This window comes from Anguilla anguilla, chromosome 11, assembly GCF_013347855.1.
Source record: "Anguilla anguilla isolate fAngAng1 chromosome 11, fAngAng1.pri, whole genome shotgun sequence".
NCBI lineage: Eukaryota > Metazoa > Chordata > Actinopteri > Anguilliformes > Anguillidae > Anguilla > Anguilla anguilla.
Window position 1 is genome coordinate 29,777,882 of NC_049211.1, and position 19,616 is coordinate 29,797,497.

At 48.0% G+C, this 19,616-nt stretch overlaps 1 protein-coding gene across 4 annotated transcripts in view; it reads right to left on the reverse strand.

The window, feature by feature from the left end:
* The window catches only part of plekhg5b (pleckstrin homology domain containing, family G (with RhoGef domain) member 5b), an 81,090-nt gene that overhangs the window by 15,669 nt on the left and 45,805 nt on the right, over positions 1-19,616 (reverse strand). For all 4 annotated transcript variants that reach the window (XM_035382668.1, XM_035382667.1, XM_035382671.1 and 1 more), the window contains 6 exons: positions 16,332-16,473; positions 15,034-15,133; positions 14,041-14,101; positions 13,040-13,131; positions 12,338-12,474; positions 11,273-11,442 (listed from right to left, as the gene is read on the reverse strand). In XM_035382668.1, coding sequence (XP_035238559.1) covers positions 11,273-11,442; positions 12,338-12,474; positions 13,040-13,131; positions 14,041-14,101; positions 15,034-15,133; positions 16,332-16,473 — 702 coding nt within the window. The remainder of the gene's footprint in view (positions 1-11,272; positions 11,443-12,337; positions 12,475-13,039; positions 13,132-14,040; positions 14,102-15,033; positions 15,134-16,331; positions 16,474-19,616) is intronic.

Below are 19,616 nucleotides of genomic sequence, written 5' to 3' on the forward strand. Positions count from 1 at the left end.
AACACACACACACACACACATAGACACACGCACAAGCAGTGTGCTATGCCAACCTTGGCACCCCCGGCTGACAGGTCTCTATGCCGAGGGACACATTAACCCAGTGGCACAGATCTGCCACTCAAGCACCCTCTCTTAACGGCCCCGGCTCGTCACGGTCCCAGCGGAACGGACAAAGGGGGCCATTCAGGAAGCCAAAAAACGCGGAGCCGCTGACAAATCGGCCGTCAAACGGCCCGTTATCGCCCGCCGATTAGCCTGCATTCCCCACCGTGACCCAGAATCCCGAGCGAACGTCAGGCCGAAAGCCCGGAGGCAGAGCAGCGGCGCTGGCGCGCAGGGCCGGCCGCTATCTCGCGCCACCGACGTTTACAGAGGAAACAGAAAGTGGACCCTTCGCTGACCATCACCCACACAGATTTCCTGGTAAGAGGCTATTATTAGAATCCAGCCACCAGGCACAACTGCCAGAGGCAGGTACTCAAAATGCACTACACCACACGTAAACAGGATTCGCCAAAACTGAAACGAAAGTGAATAATTACATTTGCAACTATCGCTAAGTTTTTGCTTTGTTTCAGAAATGAACATGTTATGTGCCAAGGTTACTTCACAGTTGTAACCACACCTAGGTCCAATAAGGTAGTATCTAAAATACTGTAACTGGTAAAATTTCAAAACATGTCTAACCAAAGCATAAAAATATTTTTCTTGAAAATTTATGAAGTGAAGTATTTTGAGCAATATTTTGATATAGGTCAGGCTGTACCTGTTAATGTTTGTTACTGTTCCTCTAAATTTGCAATTTAGACTCCAGAAAACCACAGCTGGAACCACATATTAGTACTGCAGCAATCGGGTAGTGATAAAACCTCAGCTGCACCAGAACAGACTCATGAGGGCTTCAGAAGTTTGCTTCTCACCTGGAAGTGTGCGGGAGGGGACACCTGTGCTGGGACCCCAACACCGTCCGCAGCGTCCTCCGGGATCAAGTGGAGTAGGTCCCAGCTGTGGCAGGACGACAGGCGTCCAAAACGCACCATGATGGCCTCCCACAAAAAGTATTACCCCCTCCGAAAAAAAGAAATGGCGGGGGTGGTGCACGGCCCCCCAGGGTCTGTCGGCCTGAGGACGTTTGAGCTGCAGTGAAGCAGCGCGCTCGCTCTGGCGGTAAGAGGGTGTGTGAGCGCGACAAACGCGCCCGTGTGTGCAGGTGCTCTCTCCACTTCAACCACGCCCCTCACTACTGAGTCCCCTCCCCTCTCATGCCAAACCAAAGCGCGCGCATGCACACACACACACACAACCTCTCTATCTCACACACAGACACACACCGACACACACACACACACACACACACACACACACACACACACACAAACTATCTCTCTCTCTCACACACACACACATACACACACACACACACTCACATACACACATACACACAGACACACACTCACAAACTCTCTCTCTCTCACTCTCACACACACACACACACAACCTCTCTATCTCACACACACACACACACACACACACACACACACACACGCACACACAAACTCTCTCTCTCACACACACACACACACACTCACAGACACACACAAAAATTCTCTCTCTCTCACACACACACACACAGACACACAAATAAAGCATTTGGAATCGCACTCTAATGTTGCAGTAAAAATATGGTACCGCATGTTACGTCAGATTTAGAGATCACACTCAACAAAAATCGTGATGGTGAATGAAAGTTAACCCATCAAGGAAAACATTCCTACACCAAAAAAAAGACCTCCTTTTTAAACTTCAAACAGCCAATGTTAAACCAAGAGGTTTCAAGCAGAGATTCTGTTGAAGGGAGATATTGCAACTACATGAACAGCTGGTGTCAAAATTCAGCTTAAAACAGTAGGCCTACTTGAATGCGATTAACATTCAAAAGCTGCGCATAAATTTATGTAACTGGCATACACAACATGGCCAAAAGTACGGACACCCCTTCTAATTAGTGGGTTCGACTACTTCAGCCACACCCATTGCTAGCAAAATCAATCATACAGCCGCACGATCTCCATAGACAAACATTGGCAGTAGAACGGGTCGTACTGAAGAGCTCAGTGACTTTCAAGGCGGCACTGTCATAGGATGCCACCTTAGCAACAAGTCAGTTCATCACATTTCTGCCCTACTAGAGCTGCCCTGGTCAACTTATAGCCTAACAAGACACATTGTTCATTTTACAAATCAACACTTCCCGCAAAAGTTAGGCTTCTTTTTTTATTATTTACCAGTTTAAAAGAACATATAATACCTTCAATTAAAAATGTTTTCTTGTTGGGGGAGGGATTTAGAGAATTTAGCTTTATGTACAGTACTTATGTACAGTATTTATGTAAGATAACTATGTCCATCTTTCCAGATAAATTTGGCAAATGAACTGTTAATTTCCTTGCATGTAGACTCATGTTAATAAAAAAATAAAATAAAATAAAGCAGGGAAGACAAACCTTGACACACCCTCAGCCTTTGTCAACAGAACACATCCCACTCTTTAAATATCATTTTGGAGCCACATATTTTATGACTGAACGAGACTTTTTAAGCTTAGGAGGAAAATTTAACTGCTGCCTAAGTATCTCATTTGTACAGACATACCAAGGTATTTAACGCTTTGCTTGATGGGGATATTGTACAGATTGGAACTTCCGTCTGTATCATATAAACACTTCTGCCATTTTTAGAAATGACACCTTTCATCTCAGTATGGGCTTCAGAAATAGCTTCAGCATCTAAAGGGCCAAAGCGGTTTCTCAGCTCTAAGACCGCTTTCAAAATGTCCACGAGAGACATAGTTTTCTGCCTGTTCTTCTGATCATGGCTTTTTCAGCACAGGACGGTCGAGAGGGTGTTGTTGGGATCAGTTTTGGAACCAGAATCTTCCAGCAACAAAAAAGGCTACGCAATGCCCACACGCGCACACACACACTCACATGCATACACAAGCACGCACCTACTGGAACCAGCCAGTGGTACACCCCTCACCCATCTCCCCCAACATAAAGCATGTAGCCTGAAGGGACAGCGGTAGGACCTGCACTGACACACCGTGCAGGGCAGTTACCAATCACCAAACACACAGATAACTAGAAGAGTGCACCCAGTAGAGTTCAGATCTCCGCCAGGCGTGTCAGCTTTGCTGATGCAACAATAGAGGCTACACAATCAATGCAACCAGACAAATACAATATTACAAGTTTTTACCATGTGCCACTGAAAATCCCAAAAACTCAGATTCAGTGAAGTAACGCTAAAGGTGGTGACATTTTAACGTTGAAATCGACATTTTACATCGCTGGTCTTTCATTCCAAACGGAAGCAGTTGTTGATCACTTGCAGCCCCTACCGGCCGGTTAGGAGGAGTGAGGAGTTAGCGCTCAGTGTATTTCAATGGACAATGATGGAAATTAATTCAAATAAAATACTTGTCGTCGACCGATTTGTAAAATATTCGAGAATTCAGGCCCTTGGCCTGCTGCCAGCATGCACAACAAGCATTAGGTTGATAGACCCAGTAGTATGCGACACACAAACACACACGCGCACACACACACACACACACACACACACACACGCGCGCGCGCGACCAAATGCATAATCGCCTCCAGGCTCTCGCCTGGCGGAGATAAAAAAAACACACCAAACAAAAACACAGGTCCACATAAACACACCTTGCTTCCGCTGGATTAAGGTGGTCGAATACATTAACATCTCAGGCCAGGTAGCCCTTGCGCTCATTTTTAGCCATATGGAGCCAATATTTTTTGCTGTAATGACTTACAGAAGCAAAGATGCTATAATTTATCAAATCTGTCTGTTGTTCTCAAATTCAGAAGCTTTATAAGCTCCTGATTAACCAGCTCAACAAAGACCAAAGGAACCTGTGAAAAAGCGCATTTCTGCAGTGCAACATCCACATTCACTCCCTGAACAGAGCTGCAGGGAATTCCACCTCTCCCCCGATCTGTGTGTGTGTGTGATGGTGTGTGTGTGTGTGTACGTGTGTGTGTGACGTGCATGTGTACGTGTGCGCGTCAGTGTGTGTGCTTTCTCAGTGGATTTAGATAGTAAACACACACCAGGTCATGAATCACCTCTGTCAACGGCAAAGCCTTGACCGCAGGCAAGGTGTGAGGTGGGGTGTGTGTGTGAGTGTGGGGGGGGGGGCGGGGGCGGGGGTAAGAGCCAGACAGGCAGAACAGAAAAAAAGATAATGACCATTTCCACTTCTCCCTCTCAGCCTCTCAGAGTTTCTCATCTGCAAGGATGGAGCGATGAGGGAGGAGAGGGTTCGAACGATGGACTAAGAGGCCGACTCACATGACCCTGGACTCAACAGGGCAACTCAATACTCGACCGCCAACGAATACCTAAACACTCCCAGACAAGGGAGAGCAACACTGTCAAAAGCATACCTATACTGTATAAACAGTTACCCATAATAATGTAGAACAGAACAGAGCAGCACATGGATTCTTCACCCCATATCTATCAAAATCTTCCAGATTTTGTCCACTTATGGAGTTTTCCCTTGCCACTGACAAGTCTGGGTTGCTTTTGTAGGAGAGTTTGAGGCCAGAGTATTCTATGAAGCATATTGTGACAAATATTTAGTGAAATGGCCAAAATAAATACGTCTTGTTTGATTTCATTTCAACTTGCGCACAAATGGAATTACTAATGGGTGCTTCTAAACACATTGGTATTTCGATGCTGCTTACAGAGGTCGTGTAAAGATTTTGTGAAAAAACTGTAAAAAGTTGCAGAAGACAATAAAAAAAGCAATAAAGGCCTACAAAATGTAAGAAAAAATAAAAAGACATAATAAATATAGGATGTCATTTGGCTTGCATGATAAACAGCTCAGAGTGGGAGGTACCTCATTCATATTCATAATTCTGTGTGGGTGTGTTTAGAAACAGAGACTAGTCCCTCCAGGAAATCGCGATCTTGCGATCGCAATAATTAATGCAAATTCAACCAAACTCCGCAACATTCGCAATTCCCGCAACTTAACCGCAAAAAAATGACATAAAACTTCGCAAATTGCATCGCAATTTTTGAGAAAAGCTGCTGCAAAATGAAGCATTTTTGATCGCAGCATTCACAAAAAAACTCTGCGAAATCCTGGAGGGACTAAGAGAATCGCCCAATCGCTTGGAGCTTCACTGGATGCCAACATATTTTTCAAATGCTACACCCACCACTGCTACATTCAAATGCAGGTACCCCACGTACGCATAAACATTGAGACACACACAGCACCTGTTAGACAGGATAGTGTACGTTCCCAAAAGAACTTCTGAACCATCTAGCCCACCCTCCCCCACCCACTTCGACCTGCTCCCAGGGAGGACATGTCCATCCCAGAACCCCTTGCTCCCTCAAATGACTTCAGTTCCACAGAGAACAGAGGTTTCCTAATACGATATCTCTCTCTGGGGAATATCATATACATCTGGATGACATAAGAGCTCTAGTCGTCCAATAAAAAGACCGGGTTTGGGTCATGGTGTGCCTTACATTGCTGAAAACAGGAAAGAGGCCACCCGAACCTCCAACTAAGTAAACGCACCTCAGCGAGCAAGGCCACAAAACACAGTAAGCACGCAAACCCGGACGCTTTGAGCCACGCACAAAGTCCATTTTGTGTTCTCGCTGCGGTCTAAAATGTGCCATCTGAAATTCTTAATGCAACGCAAGCGCGAACCGCCTCGCAAGTGTCGTAGCGAGGGCCGCTATAAGAGGCAATGAGAGGATGAAGCAGTGCTCTTCCATTTGAGCTTTCTTCCACCCAGTCTTTCACAACTGTCCTGGATCGCCCCCGAAGGCCCAAGACATACCCTGTGCAAGTGCGTGAGCTCAAGTAACAATGTCAGGCTGACTCACTGACGAGGCATGGCCCGGGTGTACATACCCAACGTGCGTTCTTACGACGCTGTGGTGATCCGGGACAATCCTAATTCAAACATTGCACATCCCTTTTTATAATTTCATATGACATTATGTCTTTCTTCCATTCACAAGCCACCTAAAGACTGGCTATTTAACAATTAATTGAATGGATATTTAACCCAAAACCTCTGACAGTACAATAGCTGGCAATGCTGTTGATAGCATAACTTCCAAAAAAATCAATGTATTTCAATAATGTAATAATGCAATGCAACTCGGTAAGGCACAGTGCTAATGCTAATGGCTGTATACTGCAAATGAATGTACACACCGGTACCTGCGTAACTACATAAATCACTGTGCCCACAACCATGCAGAACAAAATTCTTTCTTTATTCATCACAGTGGTTCAATCCATTAGAAGATAAAATCCAAAAACAAGCCAAAAAACTGTCTCACCAACTAATGGTCCAAATGATCATTTCAACATTTATAGTTATATTAATGGCTTTTCAATTGTGGGATCTCACTAGTGGGGATAATGTAACTGGGGAGATGCCTCAGCGTTTGATAGCAGCACTTAATGCAGCCGCCCATTACATTACAGGGAACACAAAGTCTGTAAAGCAACACAGAATTAGCTGCTTTGGAATAAAAACATCTGCCAAACAGCTGTAATGTAATGTGTCATTTAATGTAGCGTGATGTCACAGCGTCACAGAATGTGACATAATAAAAGCCTTTCTCCTTTCTTTGTTCTGCTGAGCTGGCACCAGACTGGTTAAGGCATGACACAAGACCTTGTTTTAATGCAAGTGAATTTAATAAAACCACTAGAGGATGTAAAAGCATTATTGACAGTCTTGGTTGTAGTGGCTCATTACTGCAGCCAGGGATGATAAAGCTGTACAGAAAAGAAGAAAGGAAGTTGAGCCTTGTGTTGGAGGAACAGTGAGAAGAAACGATAACCAAAATCGGTTCCTGTCAAAAGCAAACAGCCACTGGGCCAAGTTTCAATCACGTATACCCTTAAAGACAACTAGAGTTCTCCAAAAAGCATAAACCACAAAGAGGCAAGTCCATTCGTATTTGTTCATATTGATTTCAACAATATGAAATGGGGCGGTACCTTGCCTCCCTGTTCCTCCGCGCTGTCCTGGTCAGAGGGGGTGCTGGGGGGGGACAGGGTACTGACGGGCCGCGAGCGATACGGAGGGGGGGTCCCGGGTTCGGCCCCCGGCTCCGGGCCCTCGGGGGCACCCGCGCGGGCTGGCAGCAGGGCGAGGTCGCCCAGGGAGCTGAAGCGCGTCAGAACCTCGGGCGGAGGCTCGGTGGGCGTGCCGGGGTCGCTGGGCACGTGCCACGTCCTGTGGCGGAAGTGCGGCATCTCGTCACCTTGGTGACGACCGGAGCTCGCGCTCGATCTTACAGGACTCCCGTCAGCGGGCAAGGCCGGGAGTTTTCTCGTAACGACCCAAGAAGGAATGAACTGGTCACAAAAAGGTGGCGGAAGTTTGCTTCGGTTCGCCGAGGTAGTGCCTACTAGCTGTGCTGTTCTGGCCCATGAAATAAACACCCTATCAAAAGCTCAGGTGAGTCTTTAAGGAAATGAGGGTAGGCCAGGCACGGATTTGGTCGAGGCCGCTGACAAAAATAAAATGCCTGCCTGAAAAAAATGCCTTCAAAAAAGAGTGATCTTGCGCAGTGAAAGGGATCCCCTCTGTTGCAGATACGCAGTGCAGACAACAACCACCAGAGGGTGCCACTGTCAATGGAAAACCCAGCAGTGGGAAACGAGCCTACGAGTTGGAAAGCGTGAGAGATTTCCTCGTGGCCAGCGAAGCGTGGAAGCCTCTCTCCAGGTGGGGGCTGTAAATCTGAACCATGTCCGCCGGCCGCTCGGGGGGGCTGGGCTCGGGTAACAGAGCAGACCGCTTCAGAATTCCTTAAATGCAGCAAAATAGTTCAAAAGACCCGGGTTCCACTTCATGACAAATCTCCCCAGATCTACACTGCAGGTCGCACTTACTGCTAGTTCACGTATTAAGTTTCCAAGCTGCCAGTCACGACAAAAGCCCACCTTTGAACTAATAATTCATGAGACGAGGTCTGACCTCAGTTTTAAGGCATTTTTTGTCCTTTTTTTCCTTGGCGTTCCTTCCTCAGCGGCAGTTGGTCACAGGTGGGCTACTTGGTCGCGCCGTGGTCCGGGTGGGCGACAAGCTGCCGATAAGTCACCCCTCCAGACGCTCCGCCCCAAACGGCGATCCATCCCCACCTGACCCGCAGCGCACTCTCTCTCTCATATACTCGTCCTCTCCCTGGCTCTCTCACACACTCCTCCTGTACCTGGTTCTGTCACACACTCCTCTACCTGGTCTGTCACACACTCCTCTACCTGGTTCAGTCACACACTCCTCTACCTGGTCTGTCACACACTCCTCCTGTACCTGGTTCTGTCACACACTCCTCTACCTGGTGTCACACACTCCTCTACCTGGTCTGTCACACACTCCTCTACCTGGTTTGTCACACTCCTCCTCTTCCCGGCTCTGTCACCGCTGTTCCTGTATCTGGTGACTGTCACATAGCCCTTTGAACCGATGATACTGAGCTCAGCCATCCTCCTCAAAGACTTCCCAGAATGCACCAGCACTGTCCCTTATCTTTCCCTGCCTCTACACACCCCATACCTGTCAGCCTCTTACATAAGCCTCTCCAGCACGCACACATTAGCACCCTTTTCCGCTTCGGCGGTCAACTGGCAGGCTACGCTAACCGTTTATCCCGTCTCTCCTTAACGTGTGTGTTACCGCGGGCGATGACACCACATCAGCAGCACACTTTTCCAGTTATGTCATCGGAAGCCGTGTGACACAACGGTTAGGGAACCGGGCTTGTAACCCAGGGGCTACAGGTTTGATTCCCAGGTGGGGAACAGTCATTGTGCCATTGAGCAGGGCGCTTAGCCTGAATCGCTCCAGTAAATAACCAACCGTTTAAACTGATAATATATTCAGAAAAAAAGCAAAAAAAAAAAAGCTGTGAAAGCTGCTTTGCATAAGAGACTTTTTGTCTAGATGAGTCGCTTTTGTCTAAAGTTGGAAAGGCGCTCTGAAAGGGGCGTGGTCTGGACGGGGACGGGCGAGGGGGCCAATGAGCCGCGTAAACGAGCGGGGCTTACGGTAATCTCGCCCGCTCTTAAGGGCTCACAGCGAGAGAGATCTCACGCTCGCGGCACGCACATAAAAAGCGCGTCTCGTGACCGTTTACTGCCGCCGTAAAAAAAAAAGCAGGAACCCTGAGTCGGGGCCAGGGATGACTCAGGGGTACTTACGTAACCCACTGATGCCATTTCGTCCACAGCTGATCTCAGAGCGTGATTTTCACGAGCTGTGAAACCACAGAGGAAGAGAAAGGACATCCGTGGGGAGGAGGGCGATGGGACAATCGGTAGTTGTGGTGACGGAGGCTGCTTTTTCACTACGTCCGAGTGTCAAATGGCGCCATGTAGAGGGTTAAAACGTGTGTACAGATAGAACGTGCGTGTGCGCACACCCCCATATGTATGGACACACACGAAACACACAAGTGCGTATACACACACATACATACATGTGTGCATACACACACACACACACACACACACATGCAAACACTCCTGAAACCAGCGGTCTGAAACCTCTAAAACCCCTGATTTTAACTTTCCCTGGGGTAAACCTTCAACCCCTGATTTTAACTTTCACTGGGGTAAACCTTATACTCCTGAGTTTAACTTTCAGTGAGGTAAACCTTCAACCCCTGATTTTAGCTTTCACTGGGGTAGACCTTATACCCCTGAGTTTAACTTTCAGTGAGGTAAACCTTCAACCCCTGATTTTAACTTTCACTGGGGTAAACCTTAAACCCTGATTTTAACTTTTACTAGGATAAACCTTCAACCCCTGATTTTAACCTTCAAAAGCATGCTAAAATGAAACAGCAAACACAAACACTAGCACTGACTAAGACCACGCTGCTCACGTGCACATTTCCCAGTGCGAGGCCGCGTTGGTCTCTCCGGCTGCCTGTCAGAGACTCGCCGCGCATCAGGAGCAGAAGCGCCTCGCTGGCGGTGAGCGGGCTGGCGTTTCTGCGAGGAGCGAAATGTGTTTGCATCCCCTCCGCAGCCCCGGGACAGGGCGTGGGAAGAGGGAGGGCCGAAATCCCTGAATGGCTCCTCTGTTACCTGTCCCAACGTGAACGCACGAGCGTCGGGGCCTAGCAAAGGCGCACGCGGCCTCTCCCTGCGGGACAGACCCAACCAGACCGCTAAAACTGTCTCAGCAGGAGCTCTGATCTAGAACCATTTCAGCCATTTTAGACCATGAAGGTGATGACACTGACCTTTAGGAAAACCAGATTCCAGAATGAGCGCTCCTATTCTGACAGACTAAATTAATACGGACCCTGCCCGGGTTAAGCAAGTTCAAACAACATGAGTTGTGCTTTCACAACATGAATTGGAAATTTTCTTGAGATCTGGTCCTTTTTATCGAAGTGTGCAACTTTCCACGACGAATATCTACTGAAATCACTTGCGGGAGCTTCAAAATGTAACCTTGCCCCAACTTTCCATTTAAAGTCATTTTTTGGCCAGTGCGTAATGTGTCCTGCTGAATGGAGATGAGTAGCGTTGTGGCTGAGGGGCTCAGAAGCCACCGGGCAGCATAAAGAAATCACGGTGCAGAGCAAAGTTCAGTGCGACGCTGAGCTCGAGGTGAACAGCCACACGGCTCGGGTCCTGACTGCCCTGATCCTGCCCAGCGTCAGCAGATAAAATGGAGGCTCACCAGTGTAGATGTGGACTTTGTTTCCATTTACTCGCCCGATGACATCACCGCTGCGCTCACACGCCTGCCCCCAAATGAAAGGGACGGGTGGGCGGGCGGATGACAGAATGTAATGCAGTCAACCGGAGACAAAATAACAGACAGATGGATTCCCGTGTTTCAGAGGTCACCAGCACCAACTGTGAGAGTCCTGCAGATGTGAGGTTTTTCTTTTTGTAGGTCATTACATGCTCAAAATGTCACAATCCACACAAGCACTTAAATAATTGGCTTGATGGGTTGTAACAAAATATGGCTTCGCTTTATTGCGCACAATTATTTACAAAAGATTGCAGAGATAATCAGTGCCAGTGAGCTCTGAAACACACAAACACACCGGTGCGAGTGGAATGCTTTCATTCCTGAACACTGAGACCGTGATGATGTAATGAAGACATGAGGTCACAGCGATGTCATAAGGCGGCGATGACATCGTGAGCGGCACTCACCAGCAGGTCCACGCTCTCGCGGCGGCCCAGCGACCCGTGCTCCACCCTCTCGTTGCCGGGGGTGATGAGGATGTAGGGGTTGTGGCCCCCTCCCGCCTTCATGTTGGGCAGGCTGAGGGACCGTGGGTCTTTGACGCCCTGCTCCACCTTCAGCTCGTCCCCCGCCCGCGCTGAGGAACACGAGAGAGCACCGCCCGTTAGCCGCGGTCGCTAGCGCTGTCGACCTTCTCAAACTATTTCAAACGTTCCGTTTTTTTAAAGCGCTGTAAACAAAATGTGTAGATATTGTGTAGTGATTGGCAAAAGACAAGGCCAGAAGGGTTGAATGGTCTGAGATGGATGTCAAACTTCTAATGTTATACAAATTATTAAAAAAAAAAATAATTCAACCAAATTTCAGGTAAACATTGCAAAACCTTATCAGAAATTCCACCAAAGAGAGTAAACTTGCAAACACCCATAACAGTTCTCATACAGCACGTTAAACATAATATCCAAAAACAGGAAACGTACAGCCCGTAAGAGATCCGGGTCAAAGACTAGGAAGTTATGAAATGAAAAGTCTAATGAAAAGCACAAAGAGTAGGTTTCCTCAAGCCAAGACTGGGAGATACCGATCTATAGAATAATATGTAGCTATAACAGTCAAGAGATAACAGATCTGGGAAATTGACTCCCCAGACCCTGTCCTTCCCAATATGAATTCCTCTCTGGTGATTTTACCTGGCCTCCACTCCACTCTCAGCATGTCTGACTTCTCGCCAGCCCCCAGCCTGTTCAGCTGAGCTCAGACCCGAGCTGGAAGGCTGGATTTATTAGCCGCGTCTTATCTAATGTGCTGGAAGTGGCGCAAGGAGCAGCTTCTTCGGTTGGCGCTAGCCAAGCACATTACAAAACTTGACCACTGCCGCTGTGCTTTGCCAGGAAATGAAGAGGTGGGCGGCCCGTTTGCGGCCTACCAGGGGTGAAGACCAGCTTCTCGCCAGGGGCCGAAAACTAGCGTCCCCCCAGGGACAGAAGACTCTTGCTATACCACACCGCACAGCTGCCGACGCTGGACCTTACCTTTCACCTTGAGGTAATGCCCCCCGAAGCGGTAGGCCTCGAAGTTCAGCGAGAGCGGCGTGTTGGACTGGTCCAGGAACAGGTCGACGCGGGAAAGCTCGATCCCCTTCCGCTCGAACACAGGCCCCAGCACCTCCCTGGAAAGCAAAGCACATCTCAGTGCTGGCATCACAGTTACCAGAACCAATCAAATTTCACTTACAGAATATACCTCCCTTATCATGGTAGCCTCCTTGTCAAAGACTGTCTATAATACACAAGATATTCACCTCCAACTTTACTCTCCCATAGCTCGCTCTCTCTCTCAGGTTTTTGTCTGTCACACATGCGTGCATGCATGAGGCTTAGACACAAGCCACCAACACATCAAACACACCCATCAGTCACCCTGTTCAAATTCAGCTGTCATATAAATCTGCTGAAAATTTTAAGAGATATAAATATTTAACAAATTAACTCAATATCCTTTCAGGCATATGATGTTTCAAGAAAAACAGAAATGAAAGGTTTTTGCATATCGACATATAGTAGCTGACTGACTTTGAGATGTCAGTGTTGATGGTCAGGTAGGATAATTCCTTACTATGTATATATGCATTCTGTCATTTTAAATAATAATTTCTGACCAGTCTTGATATTAAATGAAAGACAAAACCCTCCCCGTTTCCATGGGGATGCCCCCTCCCTCCATGTGCCACTAACCGCAAGGTCTTCTTCTTCACGGCAGGGACGATCTCCGTGTCGATGTCCACATTCAGGTCGAACTTCAGGCTGAAGCACTCCTTGCTGGGATCCTGCAGGGGGCGACAAAATCAAGGCCAAATTCAGGAGTGGCTTTATTACCACACTTTCTTGCATGCCAGATACCCGTAGGGGCTAATGAGGCTTACATTTTTACATAACACCAGACTTTTTCAGCAGGATATATACCAAAGAAGTTTACGTTAAGCACCTTAATGTAGGACGACAGTGCCCCACTGGGACTGGAACGAGCAACCTCTGACTTACAAGGCGCGGTCCATAACCACTGCACGACATTGCAGTCGCACAGGCTTTTGCCTGCCACAGCTTAAGATAACAGCCAATCAGAGCGCTCACAGCACTTCTAAATCTATGCCATCATTGGAACCTTCCAGAATGCCTGTACACAAACATTTGTGATTGGCTTTGAGGGAATCCGAGTCAAGAAACCCTGTAATCTTCACAAATATTGCAAGCGCCAAAATACCATTATTGCGGTTGTTCGAACAGAATCCATTCAAAACGTGTATTCTGATTTAAATGGCAAACTTAAGGACTACTAGATTATGAAACAATGAATACAGAAAACTAATGCTGAAGTCTGATGCAGCTACTTAGTTGAGCATGGTGCAAATATGACATACATATGTATATAACAAACAGTTTGTGTCTCGTCCAAGGGATGCAATAGTTGCAGTAAGTTCCCTTAGGCCACTTTTCTGTCAGTTACTATTGGAGGAAGTCTCAATTTGAGGGTGGATTCAATCAAAATTAGTCCTTGACTGAAATGTGAAATGCATCTTCTTCACTGCCGACCACTGAACCAAACTGTGTTCATTAAGAAAAAACTAACATATACATGCAATTATATCTTGAAGTAAAAGAAAAATGTTGATTAAACACAGGTGCTTCTCCTATGGAGGTTTCTCCATCTCCCCCTACTGGCCATAGAAGGTACTCACATCTGTGTGGCGGCGCCTTGGTTTCTTCTTCACCAGCTTCATGCCTCCAGTTTTACGCTCCCTGAGGAAACAGCAGCCCGTCAGAAAAACACTGATTAGATCAGCTGGGTAAAATTAACACTGATCAGATCAGCCCGTCAGAAAAACACTGATCAGATCAGCTGGGTAAAATAAACACTGATCAGACCAGCCCATCAGAAAAACACTGATCAGATCAGTCCGTCAGAAAAACACTGATCAGATTAGCCCAACAGAAAAGCACTGATCAGATAAACTGGGTAAAATAAACACTGATCAGATCAGCCCGTCAGAAAAACACTGATCAGATCAGCCCAACAGAAAAGCACTGATCAGATCAGTCCGTCAGAAAAACACTGATCAGGTCAGCTGGTCAAAAAATACTAATCAGGTCAACCTGACAGAAAAACACTGATCAGATCAGCCTGTCAGTAAAACACTGATCAGATCAGCCCGTCAGAAAAACACTGGTCAGATCAGCCTGTCAGTAAAACACTATGATCTCACAAGTCAAAGCAACTCAACCTCCCCAATGTGTTACAGTTAAGTCAATGCATACATCTGTATTAATATATATCAAGACAATATCAAAAATGAAACAAAAATTTAAAAGCATTTCCATAAGTGAAATGTGCAGTGATTTTCATCGCATCAGGGTAATACTGGATTTTCTTATCTGATATTTGAGAAATTAAGCCGTTGAGTCATTTCACTTAATATTCATGAAATGCGCGCTGTTTGCAGAATGCCACGAGAAGGACAGGGCCGGTCAGTAATTTAGCAGTCGTAAAAGACCTTTTCCGGTTTTTTAAAATGTCAGTTTACTTTGCGAGAGTGGAAGAACACGGCGCACACGGAGAAGCGCGTTTCTGCGAGCAGAAGCAGCGCGCGTCCGTGTGGACCGATCCCCGCCGCGTGTTTGCACAAGCCTCCGCAGAGAGAGAAGCGCAAACAGATGAAAGAGGGGCGACTGACCCCCGGTCGCTGCCCCCCTCTTCCTCTTCCTCCAGGTCAGAGGGGGGGCTGGTGCGGGGGGGACAGGACCGCGTCGACACGTTCCGGGCCAGGATGGAACCTTGGGGGGGGGGGAGAAAAAAAAAACGCCATCACTTCCTGCAAACCGCGACAACTGCTGCGGCACACTTCCTGTTGACGGCATCCCTAACGGCCACATGATGCATCCTAAAAAAAAATGGAACGGTTCAACGCTGGCGAGACAACAGTCGTGTAAATGAATGACAAGCGTCGCCATTGAGCGCAGCTGTTCTGGGGTTTTGTTGATTATATAAGAGAAGGAAAAGCACACTTTGTACTGCAAGGTAAGTGGGTGGTGTGTTTGAGCTTGTGCAGGCGACAGACTTCTGCGGAACGACCCGGCTTTCACCTACGGTCTCTGGAACAGGACGCTCAAAGATCGCCCACAATGCAGCTCTGTGTCACAGTATTAAGCAATTTTAAAAGAACATCGACATCAAAGCCTTTAGAATAACTTGGCAGGGGACTGGAACTGAATCCTTCCTGTCTCAGAATTCACATAAGGTCCCGGGCTGACTATGACCTCAAAAATACTCTCTCCCAACGTTCTGGCAACATGGAATAAAAACCTAGCAATGGCACAGCGAGGGCTCATGAACAATCGGGAGTTATCAGTGGCCCAACAATTTCAGTCAACTGTCATTTTTTTCTGTGGAAAACAACAGTGGGGAACCCTATTCCGTGGAGGTCTTTCCGTTCCTGGATTGCATGCCAATTCCTGCTGTCAATCATTCAATTATTTAATGAGCTTCATTATTTTTATTATCTGAAATTTTGGCTACATTGACTGAAACACTCATAAATGATAGCTGAAGTCCCTAAATGAGAAGTGTTATTGGTGGTCTAACCTACAAGTGTAAGGTGGTCTCCTCCAAGGGTGAACCAGCGCTGGCATATAAATGAATAATCAAGATCAAACGTTGGCATGAAATCCAGAAATTGGTACGACCCGCCAAGAATGGGCTTCTCAATCCCGGCTGCAGAGATAAGGCTTTGCTTTGGGTGTGGATATTCAAGTCTGGCTCTCAAATCCAAATCCGGCCCTGGTTTTCTTTTTCCCCAGGTAATTAACTGAACAGTTAATGCTACTGATTGCCCAGACAGTCTTCACACCTGTCTCCCTGGTGGAGCGCCCATTAAGGAGGGGAAGTGGATTCTAAAGCGGGCGTGGCCGATCGGCATGACGCTGAAGAGGGCGTGGCGCGCTGCAGGGACTCGCGAGCCCCGCCCCGGGTCACCTTGCGGCTGCAGGTCGAAGCGGGGGTGGCGGTCGTAGTGCATGCTGTCCGTCTCGTCCGGGTGGCAGCGGGAGTCACATGACTCACACAGGCACAGCGGGCTCCTGTTGTTCAGCTCCTGGCAGCGCGGGTGGTGGCAGACCTGCAGGGGGCGACAGGGAAGCGGATCAGTCCTGCGTTCTGCATGTACACACACACACACACACACACACACACACACACACACACACACGTGTGCACATCCCCTGCTAGCAGCCTGCAGCGATGCTCCAAGTTTGCTGTTTACAACTACAGTATCACAAGGGGCTCGGGAATGACACTGGGCAGTTCTACTTTGGAAATGACCCCGCCTCTGAATCTGCCCAGGCACCTCCCCTACCTGTCCAGGCACCTCCCCCCTAGGGGCACGAGTGGAGCCTCTTAAGAGGAGCAGACGGCAGAAGGGTGGCGGATTAGAACTCCCTCACTGGGGTGACAGACATGTACACGGTCTGTTATAGACAGTCTTAGCCCCCCCCTTCATGTCCCGCCCCCCCATGGGCCTGCCCTCTGTGACCCCGCCCCTCCCTAGCCGACCCCCCACCCAGGCAGGAAGTGAGGGCAAGGATGTATAAAGGGGGACAATGGCGGCCCTGTCAATGCACTTCCTGTGATTGTCCCTGTGAGCTCCTGCCCTGTGGGGGAGCCTAGGGCTTCCCGTGCACACACACACACACACAACGAACATGCACACTCATACACACGTGCACATGCACACACACACACGCACACACACACACACACACACACACACACACACACACACACACAACGAACACGCACATTCATACACATGTGCACATGCATACACACACACACAAACACACCCGCAACAAACACTCACATACACATGCGCGCACACACATACAAGCACACGCATGCACACAACACACATGCACACACACGCACATACACACACCCCCTAACACACATATATGCATGTAAACACTTGGACACATCCATCATGCCTCCCCATACATATAGACATTTGCACACGCTCACCCTCTCTTCTCTTCCCTCTCTTCTCTTATCTCTCTCTCTCACACACACACTCACTCACTCACACACACACTCACACACATACACACACACACACAACAAACATGCATACTCACACACACACACATGCGCACATGCACAAACAAGCACAAGCACATGCATGCACACAACACACATGCATGCACATGCATACACACACACCTTAACACACAGGTATGCATGCAAACACTTAGACACATCCATCATGCCTCCCCATACATATATTTACATTACATTTACATTACAGGCATTTAGCAGACGCTCTTATCCAGAGCGACGTACAACAAGTGCATTAGTTCAAGGTGCAGAGGTGCAAAAGAAACACACTAGAGTGAAGTAAAGATCGTAGTGCCAGAAGTGACCACATAGATCAGGACTCCAACCCTGTAGAGTAACCTGTTCAGCAAACAAACAAATAATCCTGCCAAGTACAAACTAGCACTGAAATCACATTTGCATATAGATGTTTGTGCACGCTTACCCTCTCTTCTCTTCTATCTCTATCTTTCTTTCTATCTCTCACTCTCTCTCTCTCTCTCTCTCTCTCACACACACACACACATTAACTCATAACAGGCTAATCCATGGTTCAGTCCATATCCAATAGCCTTCACAAAAACAAAAACAGCTTTTGCCTACTGGCCAGTCCACAGCCTTCACCAAGGGCACCAATTCACATATCACTGCCTTTAATAAGGCCCCTCCTTCAAAGCCCTGGAGTTCATCTGTTTCAGCTGCTCATAAAAGTTCTTTCATTGAGCTACAAGGCCAGAGGCACACAGACTCCACTACAACACACACAAATCCAACAAGCTCCCACACACTCCCACACACACAAATCCAACAGTCCCCACACACTCCAACACACACAAATCCAAAAGTCCCCACACACTCCAACACACACAAATCCAGCCATCCCCACACACTCCAACACACACAAATCCAACAAGCTCCCACACACTCCCACACACACAAATCCAAAAGTCCCCACATACTCCAACACACACAAATCCAACCATCCCCACACACTCCACCACACACAAATCCAACAGTCCCCACACACTCCAACACACACAAATCCAACAAGCTCCCACACACTCCAACACACACAAATCCAACAAGCTCCCACACACTCCAACACACACAAATACAACAGTCCCCACATACTCCAACACACACAAATCCAACAGTCCCCACACACTCCAACACACACAGATACAACAGCCCCCCACACTCCACCACACACAAATACAACAGTCCCACATACTCCAACACACACAAATCCAACCATCCCCACATACTCCACCACGCACAAATACAACAGTCCCCACATACTCCAACACACACAAATCCAACCATCCCCACACACTCCACCACGCACAAATACAACAGCCCCACACACTCCAACACACACAAATCCAACCATCCCCACACACTCCACCACGCACAAATACAACAGTCCCCACGTACTCCAACACACACAAATCCAACAGTCCCCACATACTCCAACACACACAAATCAGCCCCCACACAGTCCTGCACACACAAACCCAACAGCCTTCGCATACTCCACCACACACAAATACAACAGTCCCCACGTACTCCAACACACAAAGATCCAACAACCCCCACGTACAAATCCAACAGCCCCCACCTCACTCCAGACATCCTCAAATCCAACAGCTTCACTCTTAACAGAACCCTCACACAGAATTCTCGAGCCCGACCTGGCGGCTCTCTGGACGGCGGCTGCTGTCGTCCCGGGCTACGCGAGCGGGCGCGTCCATAACGCGGCGAAGAACAAGGACCCTCTCCCGCGGCAGGCGCCCGTCTAACGCCTCATCTCCCCCCCCCCGACTAATTAATCCACTGCTTCTCCATGTCTAGCCAGGTTAAGCGCTGATTTTGAGGGGGGGGGGGGCCGGGGGCAAGCCAGGGACAGGACTGAGAAAACAGCTTTCGGAAACTACAAAGCCACCTAATCGCGCGCCTTAACGACTCCCTTTGCCCTGTCGAACCCATCTGACGAGGCCGAAAAGATTAAAGACCCCCCTCCCCACAGCCTCCTCCTCTCCCCGTGTCGCTGCTTTCAAAAAAAGAAAAAAAAAAGGATGCGAATCGTCAAAAGGCTGCTAATTCTTTGTACGAGCGCCGTTTTAAAATAGAAGAAAATAATGATTCGCTTTAACGGGCCTTGCGTTCCCTCCC